General features: G+C 46.1%; 1 protein-coding gene across 2 annotated transcripts in view; it reads right to left on the bottom strand.

Annotated features, from left to right (window-relative positions):
- Positions 1–3,131, bottom strand: part of Psmd4 (proteasome 26S subunit, non-ATPase 4) — an 8,804-nt gene extending 5,673 nt beyond the window's left edge. For both annotated transcript variants that reach the window (XM_005356997.3, XM_005356998.3), the window contains exon 1: positions 3,072–3,131. In XM_005356997.3, the coding sequence (XP_005357054.1) occupies positions 3,072–3,097 (26 nt within the window). In that variant the 5' untranslated portion in view covers positions 3,098–3,131. The remainder of the gene's footprint in view (positions 1–3,071) is intronic.
- Positions 3,132–9,484: the final 6,353 nt, after the last annotated feature.

Below are 9,484 nucleotides of genomic sequence, written 5' to 3'. Positions count from 1 at the left end.
AGATCCGCCTGCCTCTGCCTCCCAAGTGCTGGGATTAAAGGCGTGCGCCACCACTGCCCGGCTACACGGCAAGATCTTGTCTCAAGCCAAACAAAACACCACACGACTGCCCAACTTTCCCTATCTCCAGCTTGATATGCATGGGGTTATATGCGTTCCCTCAGCAGCATGCAATCCTTCACCCCCAAAATCGTAACAAAATTGGGCTTCCGGTATTACCTGAACTTTCCCGATCATAATTTTAATGTGCAGTTCTGTGGTAAGGTGCTTGCCTAGCATGAACAAGACCCTAGCTTTGGTTCCCAGCAAATCAATTGACCCACTTCTCAAATACAGGCCAGGCAACAGAGCATACCTGCAGGCTCTTACTTAGGAAGTCAAGGAAAGGATTTCTTGAATCCAGGATTGGGAGCCAGCCTGGGCAACACGCTGAGATCCATCTCTGTCCCCTCCCCACCCCTCTCCCTCACCCTTGGTCTCCCTTAGAAACAGGATGAGTTTTCCACGCTGAAGATGACTGTGAACTGATCCTCCCAAATCTACCTCCTAAGTGCTGGTTACAGGTATGTGGCGGCACATCTGACTTGAGATGACCTAACAACACAAACAGAGCTCCATTGAGTTCCACACTGCCCAAGCGTGATACCATGCATAAAAAACTAACAAGGAAAGAGTATAGCAGGTGTTGGTGGTGCACACCTTTAATCCCAGCACTCAGGAGTCAGAGGCGGGCGGATCTCTGTGAATTCCAGGGCAGCCATGGCTGTTACAGAGAAACTGTTTCAAAAAACAAAAACAAAGAACAAGGAAGTAGGGAAGGAAGGACGGATGGACAGAAAGGAAGGAAGGAAGGAAGGAAGGAAGGAAGGAAGGAAGGAAGGAAGGAAGGAAGGAAGGAAGCCTGACAAGACAAACATCACAACACATGCATTTTAAAATAGCTCCCTACAGAAGACTGGTGCCTGGGAATGCAGGACCCTCAGGGAAAACAAGGGCTCTCACCGTTCTGTGCCCGGGCAATGGCACCGATGGCTGATGCCTGTGGTCGTTTAACACAGCACTCTAAACTTTCTTTTGGGGAGAGGGGGTAGAAACAGGATCTCATTATTTTCCAAGCTGGCCTCAAACTCATAATCTTTCTGTCTCAACCTCTTCTGTGCCACAATGACAAGTATGTACAACACCTGGCCAGATCAGTATTTTCAAATCAATGCCAATCTGTATAACAGTCTGCCTCCATCAGCCCCAGAGTTATAGAACTGAATACAAGCTCTTCGGTCCTAACTTCTTCCTATGGTGATCCCTTCCACCTTCAATCAATCATCTCTTAGTCACCCTGCTCTACATCCCTAACACGGGGCTTCTTATTTAAGCAGCTCTCTTCACAGCTTAAGTTCCGAGGAGCCCCAAATGCCATGGCACTCCAGTAAGTACCACACAGAAGTCACTACAATTCTCCCAGTGTGCGAAAGGTTGGGGCCAGAAAACAGATGCTGGGTTCCAAACCTATCTTCTTTCTCCCTTAACATGTTCTCTTCTAGAAATGCACAAACTTAGAAGACAAAAATATGGGACTTGAGATAAAATTTTAATTTCAGACATTTAACAAGTGACTTTAAGATCTCACACACACACCTACAGAGGTCAAAGGCACTGGATCTTCTGGGCTGACAAGGAGTTGAGAACAGAACCATATGAGTGCTGGGAACTGAACCCCAGTCCTCTGCAAGAACAGCAAGGCTCTTACCATCGAGGCGTTTTCCAAACAAAACAAATAACTTTTTTTTTGTTTGTTTTTTTTTTTTTTTTTTTTTTTTTTTTTTTTTTTTTTTTTTTCGAGACAGGGTTTCTCTGTGGCTTTGGAGCCTGTCCTGGAACTCACTCTGTAGACCAGGCTGGTCTCGAACTCACAGAGATCTGCCTGCCTCTGCCTCCCGAGTGCTGGGATTAAAGGCGTGCGCCACCATCGCCCGGCCAAACAAATAACTTTTAAAAGCAACATCTGGGTTGTATTAAAATCACTTTTTATACTAAAAACTACACACTATTTGCCTGAAATTCAAATTTAGCTGGGCATTCTGGTTGTGCTGTTTTGAGGCAGTCTTCCTAGGCATCCTGACTCACGGAATTCCCCTGTCTCACCTCGAAAGTGCTGGAAATACAAGCTTGAGCCATCAAGTCTGGCTCACCTTGTATTTTAGCTGGCAGCTAGCCTATCTCCAAAGAGAAACATGGGCCTGATAACTCAGGCTTATAATCCTACATACTTGGGAGGTGGAAACAGAGGATTGCAAGTTCAAGGCCAGCCTACGCATCTTCTCGAATAAAGCTTCAAAGTCAGCCTGGGCTACAGTGTCAAAACTCCATCTAAAAAATCATAATGATGACACATAATAAATATAGTAAAGAAGGGGTGTGGCTGTAGCTCATTCCTGAGCATTCCCAAGGCTCAGGACTCAATTCCCAGTATCTACAAAAACAAAACCCTCTTGTAGCCCTGAAAAAATATGTCCTCATCTTGACTTTTTAAAAATTTATTATTTTTCTTTTCCTCAGCTTCTAATCCAACTCATAATAGTACTCATGCCAAGTATCAAACTGATCGCATTAATTCATCGGAGAAGAACATTGTACGGTAGCTTTTGACGCCTGCGTATCACAATCACTAAAAGTTGTGTGACCCGTGCAAATCACCCAAAGGCCTTCCGACTCGTGATGAAATGAAGGGCCATCTTCCCTGAATGCTGGTATAGGTTCACCAGAGAAAAAGTACAGGGAAAGGCAATGAAGTCGGAGACGGGTGGATGGGGCGGTTGGCCTCTGCTCCTCATTCCTTTAGGGCGGCATGGAGGGCAGGATTCGAGAACCAAACCAAAGGCTGCTGTGGGAAACCAGGGTTCCGAGGCCTGCGTTTCTGGGCCGGGATGACTCAGGGAGTCGCCGGCCAGTCTCCCGTGGGCCCCAAGGCCACATCGCCTGGCGACCCGGTCCCCACCCCAGGCCTCCGGGCCTCGGCGCCGTGCGCACCCGCGACCCGGACACGGCCCCCGGCCAGGTCCAAAGCTCCTCACCAAACCATAGTGCTCTCCAACACCATCTTGCCACCTTCCCTCTGCGGACCGGCTCCTGGACTGGCAAACAACAGCGCCTCCGATTGGCCTGGAGCTCCTCGCCAATCACAAAACTCGGCCTCTTCTCCGCCCCTCCGCCCCTCTCCGTGCCCCGCGATGCGTTCTGGGACTTGTAGGCCCCGCAGACGCGGAAGCGGTGCCAGCTACCTCCGCGGCAGAATTAGCTTCTGCAGGGTCCCCCCCCAGCTGCTTCCGGACGCTGTGGAGCAGCTGTGAGTTCTCTGCACAGCTGGGCCTGGTGACACTCGCCAGTCAGCACTCTGCAATCTGAGACAGGAGGGTTGTGATTTACCCTCTTCTCTGCTCTTTTCGTTTATTTGAGGTTTTGTTGTTGCCGTTTGAGAATTCTCTGTGGAACTAAGGCTGAACTCCTGGTCCCCCTCTACCTTCACCTCCCAAATGCTACCCAGATCGGAACTGCAGTTTCGGGGCCAACCTGGGCTCCATAGTTACATAGTGAGACTGTCTCAAACACACACACACAGACCCGCATGCACGCACGCACTACTGTGGATATGACAGTTCAAGCATGATTTTTTTAAAAAAGAGTCGGATCAATCTCTGTGAGTTGGAGACCAGCCTGGTCTACAGAGCAAGTTCCATTCTAACTCTGTTTCCCATTGTACTTTGTTTATCCAACTGCTATAAACACTTACAACCTCAGGGTGGTGGTGGCGCACGCCTTTAATCTCTGCGCTCCAGAGGCAGGTGGATCTCTGTGAGTTCAGGAGAGCCAGGGAGAAACTTTGTCTTGTAAAGCCAAGTCTAAGAATGAAAAAAAACAAGAGTACTGCAGGAGTGCCTCAGTGAGCAGGTGCCTATGAGCACAACCGAGCCCCAATTTCAACTCCTAACACCAAAAACAAACAAACAAACCAAAAACTATCCCCACCAAAAAAAAAAAAAAAATACAACTGGAAATTCTGGTAGTGGTGTCTGTTACAAACACTTTATAGATTTTAGTAAAGTCTCCTTTAATAAAACTTATTTATTTGTTCTGCCCCCCACCCCAGACAGGATTTCTCTGTGTCACAACTCTTGCTGTCACAGATCCACCTGCCTCCACCTGCCTCCACCTCCCCAGGGCTAGGATTAAGCGTGCGCCACCACACCTGGCTTTGTTCTGCTTCTTTTATGACTGTAGTTTTTCTTTTTTTATAGGGTCTATTTTACTATTTTATATGTATGAGTGTTTTTGCCTTTATGTATGTATGTGTACCATATGTGTGGTGTCTGAGTTTGGGCATACACATGTGAGTTCAGGGGTCCTCAGAAGCCAGAAGTCAGTTCCCTTGAAGCTGGAGCTACAGGTGGGTATGAGGCTCCGTAGGAGTGCTGGGAACCAAACCAGCAGCAAGTACCCCGAACCACGGACCCATTTCTCCAGCCCCCATTTATTTCTGAATTTTATTTATGTTGTGTGTGTGTGTTTGCCTGAATATGTGTGTTCTCCATCTGCATGTACCGCAAGTACCGCAGTGTGGTGTGGAGGTCAAAGAACAACAGGTGGGAGCCAGATCTTCCCTTCCACCAGGTGGGCCCTGGGGATCAAACTCCGCTTGTCAATCTCGATAGCAAGGGGCTTCACCCACTGAGCCATCTTGCTGGCCTTTTAGCAAGGTTGTGATGATTATATTGGTATTGTGTCTTGGTTTCCTTTCCTGTTGCTGAGGTAAAATACGCTGACAGAGGACCTTAAAGCTGAAAGGGCTTCTGACTCACAACTCTAGGTTACAGTTTGTCAGTGCGATAGAAAGTTGTATCAGCTAGTCATACCATAGCCACAGTCAAGAGAAAGGAGCAATAAATGGACACAAACACCCTCGGTCTGCTCACACCGTTATATACGTATAGCCCAGAACCCTAGGCTCAAGGAATGGTACCACCCACAATGGTTGCTTCCCTCCACATCAACCAATGCAATTGAGATAATCACTCACAGGCATTCTCAGAGGCCCTTCTCCCAGATACTTCTAGGTTGTGTCAAGTTGACAATTAAAACATCACTGACCCAAACTCCCAGGAATAAGGGTCCCTAATGGCGAGATGCCGAGTGGGAGGAGTGGATGAGAAATAAGGGAGACACAGCAGTAGCTGGGACCAAGGAGGTCTCACACAAGCTGATGACTCAGGCCAGACAAGTTTATTAGGAAGCACAGCATCTGCCAGGTGCTGGTGCATGCCTTTAATCCCAGCACTCAGCAGGCAGAGGCGGTAGATCCCTCTGAATTATGGGCCAGCCTGGTCTACACAGAGAAACCCTGTCTCGAAAAATTAACAAACAAAAAGCTAAAACTCTCAAGCCAGGCATAGTAGTGCACGTCTATAATCCCAGCACTCGGGTAGCAAAGGAAGGAGGCTCTCTGTGAGTGTGAAACCAGGCCAACCTGGTCTACATGACAAGCTCCAGCAGCCAGTGCTACAATAAAAAAGCCTTGCCTCAGGCGGGGAGAATCCCAGGTAGGGAGGCAGAATCAGAGGGATTCAAGTTCAAGACTGGTTTACTCTACATAGTGAGTTCTAGGACAATCTGGGCTATGTAGAGACTTTGTTTCAAAAAACTGAAACAAAGAAGAAACTCCAGAAGGGAAAACATGGAATGTTTCAGCTCTAAGTGAGGCATTTGGAGTTTGTCATGTAATCAGCAGGACTCCAGAATCTTGGTAGCTCCACCATTCCAGTTTTGCCACCTGCAGCAACAGTTTCTCTCCTGGGCTCTTTCACTCCAGAGTGCAGCCCTCGCTGGCAGACATGGCCAGTCCTGGCCATTTCCAGGACCCTGGGATCTCCATAGCAATCAAAGCTCCACCTCCGCAGGCCTCTCAGGGCCTCTCCAAAGTGACTCCGCCTCGGTTGCTCTCCACATCTCCATAAATCTCGCATCTTTCATGCCTTCAGAACCAGTGGCAGGTGGGTATTATCCCCAAGTCCCGGTGTCAGTTCCTGTGCCTGCCCCCTGAACTACAGCAGTGTGCTGACCTTGGGGAAATACTTTCCTATGTGTTTGCTTTCAAGAGGCAGAGAACCCCTCGGGCTTTTTAAAAAGATGTATGTGTGTGTGTGTGCACGTGTGCAGGTGCCTCAGGGGTTAGAAGAGGACATTGGATCCCCTAGCGTTGGAGTGACAGGTGGCTGTGGGTGCTGGCGACAGAACTCAGGTCCTCCAGAAGAGCAGCGAGCACTCTTCCCCACTAAGTTCCCCCTCCCCCACTAAGCTCCCCCTCCCCCAACTCCAGACTTTCTTTAAACAAATTTGGGTCCTGAGGAGTCTGATGAATGAGCCTGTGTCTTCAGACATTTCCCGGGCTTCTCCCCAGTGTTGTCAATCTCCTTAGCAATCCCAGCTGTTTCCTCGGCACCAGCTTGAGCCTGTGGCTCTTCCTTTGCTTCTTTGATCTTTCAGCTTTTACCCCAGTATTTGACTCTAAGTTTTTATTATTAAGACTGATTAGGAGCATGCTTCATCTGGCGTCCAACTCTTGGGGCATGAATTCACCTTTGTGGCTTTGCAGTCACCTGAACAGTCCAGAGCTGCTTGGGAGCAGAGTCAATGCCCCGCCCGATGGGTTGACAATTCCTTTTCCTTTCCCCAAGCCCTCCAAGTGAGTCTGGGATTTTTCTGTTGCAGCCTCTCTGCTGCAAACTCCACAGATGCCTGCGGGGAGTTAGGTCCTCACCTCCCTGCTATGCAGCTTCCACACATGTACTTCTTCCCCATGATCTCCTGTGTGCGCTTTTCAGACAGAGAGTTGTGGGCTTTCCCTGGACCCCCTCCTTGGCTGCTGCCAAACTAGGTAGCTGCCTTGAAAACCCTCTTGGGCTTCTACTGTTCTGTGCAGCAGTAGCCAACCTCACATTTCATTATCTTCTTCATCACCATTTGGTGAGATTATTGGGAATTTTTTATTTGTTTGTTTTTTGAGACAGGGTCTTTCTGTCACTTTGGAGCCTGTCCTGGAATTAGCTCTTGTAGACCAGACAGATCTCTGTGAGTTCGAGGCCAGCCTAGTCTACAAGAGCTAGTTCCAGGACAGCTAGAGCTGTTACAGAGAAACCCTGTCTCGAAAAACAAAAGCAAACAAACAAACAAAAAAATTAAAAGGAGAACTGAGTCATTTACTAAAGTTATACAGGGCCCAAAAGAAACCTTCACTATTTTTTTTTTAACAAAGATTGACTTCTGCAGTAAATAGAATGATGCCAAATTCAGAAGCTAGACAAATAATAATTAAATATCTGGCTTTTGAAAATGCTAATTCACAATGCAAAAGGGTAATTAGATCTTTAAAGGCAAGATCAGCACCCACAGAGGAATGCTTTCTGAGATAGTCAATATTGAATCTCATGACTGTGGTGATACTTGGAAAGGAGGAGTGATTTCCAGAGGTTTTGGGAAAAATAAAAATATCAGGTGTTCTGGTGAACAAGGTCACCTAAATGGGGATTTTAGGTACGTCATTCCTAGAAACAATATTCTTTTCTAAGAATAATCCAAACAAAACACCTCTCCTTTTTGAAGTATACAGAAGGTGTGGCAAAGGCCAACACTGGACTAATGAATGTGGATCAACAAGGACAGAAAAGGTAACCCTTTGCCATTGGAAAATGCTTTGGGGGCCCTCGCACAGGCCCCTGTAGCAAATTGTCTCTGTGCTATACAGCAGCCTTGAATGCTTGGGACAAGATTCAAGAATCAGGAAAAATAATTGATTCATATACTAAGGTTATACAAGGCCCAAGAGAACTGTTTAGCAACTTTTTGCAAAGATTAACAAAAGCTGTACAATTAGGGGTAGCAGATCCAGAAGTTAGGCAAGTACTCATTGAGTCTTTTGCTTTTGAAAATGCTAACTTAGAATGCAAAAAGATACTTGGGCTCTTGATGGTTAGATCAGTACCGATAGACAAATGGATCCTACACACAGCCAATGTTGAGTCCTTTGACTGTAACACTGAGGCTAGGGATAGGAGATCCAAAGGTATGAAGAAACATCAAAACACCAAATGCTTTAATTGTGGTAGAATAGGCCATCTAAGAAGGGATTGTAGACAAAGCATTGCTAGAAATAATGTTTATTCTGGGAATCACCCAAATAGAAGACCCCAACCTTCTAGGTGATGCAAAAGATGCGGCAAAGCCTGACTGGACCAATGACTGTAGAACAAAAAGAGACAAACAAGGCAACCCATTATCACTGGGAAACGCCATGAGGGTCTCTTGCAGGCCCCCAAGTCAAATGTGTTCCAGTCATTCCCAGTCACTGTAAAGGACATGCCTCCCCAGGAAAATTAGAAAGTCCAGTGTCTGCTATAAAAAACAATACTGCTCTGAATGATAGAATAACCATGTAGGATAAATCAAGAATTCCAAGAGAAAATGAAAAAGTTTTTTTTGCTTATTATAATATAAAGCATATTACAGGTGTATCACACAATCCTACAGGTCAGACAGTTATAGAAAGATCAAATCAAACTATAAAGGATATATTAAACAAACAGAAAAGGATAAAAACGAGCCCCAGAAATAGATTGCATAATGCTTTATTAGCCTTGAATTTTCTTAATGCTAATGAAAAAGGAACAATGGCAGCAGAGAGGCACTGGATAAAGGAAAAAAAACTTTTGCATTAAATCAACCAGTGTATTTCAAGGATATGTTGAACTCAGAATGGAAACTAGAAGATGTGCTATGTTGGGGAAGGAGTTTAACTCTTGTTTCCACAGGAGAAGAAAAGCTATGGATACCATCAAAATTAATCAAGATTTGGTTTGAAAAAGAGAAGCCTCTTGGGAAAGAGAAATGACAGCTCATCCACAGAGATGACAATCATACAGGTGGTAGTAAGGGAACCTCATAAGGGTTGGGGAAGGGCTCTGTTTGCAGGAAAGTAGAAAATACCGATCTTTTAAAAGTCAAGAGACTTTGGACATCTAGATGCTTAAAGAAGAAAAGATAGCTATCCAGAAAGAATCACTAAGCAAAGAGAAATCTGACTTATGGTACCAATATTCTCTGCAGAGTAAAATTTCACTATCTAAACATACACATCTCCCTACTTCTCAGTATAATGGTCCCCGCTACTCACTTAAAAATCAAAGCTGGCTTTGGAGTTGGATGGTGACTCTCCTTCTCTAAATCCAAGCATGTTGTTAAAAGAAAAACTCAGAATTTCTGCCTCATATCAGGAGCCACCTGGTGTGGGACAGAAGAAAAATAAAAACCTAGGGACTAAGGTTATCAAAACTCTGCTTTCGCCGGGTGATGGTGGCGCACGCCTTTAATCCCAGCACTCAGAAGGCAGAGGCAGGCAGATCTCTGTGAGTTCGAGACCAGCCTGGTCTACAGAGCTAGT

This window comes from Microtus ochrogaster, chromosome 21 (genome assembly GCF_000317375.1).
Source record: "Microtus ochrogaster isolate Prairie Vole_2 chromosome 21, MicOch1.0, whole genome shotgun sequence".
Lineage (NCBI taxonomy): Eukaryota > Metazoa > Chordata > Mammalia > Rodentia > Cricetidae > Microtus > Microtus ochrogaster.
The sequence above is the reverse complement of the archived record's forward strand: the minus strand, read 5'-3'. Positions and strand labels throughout refer to the sequence as shown.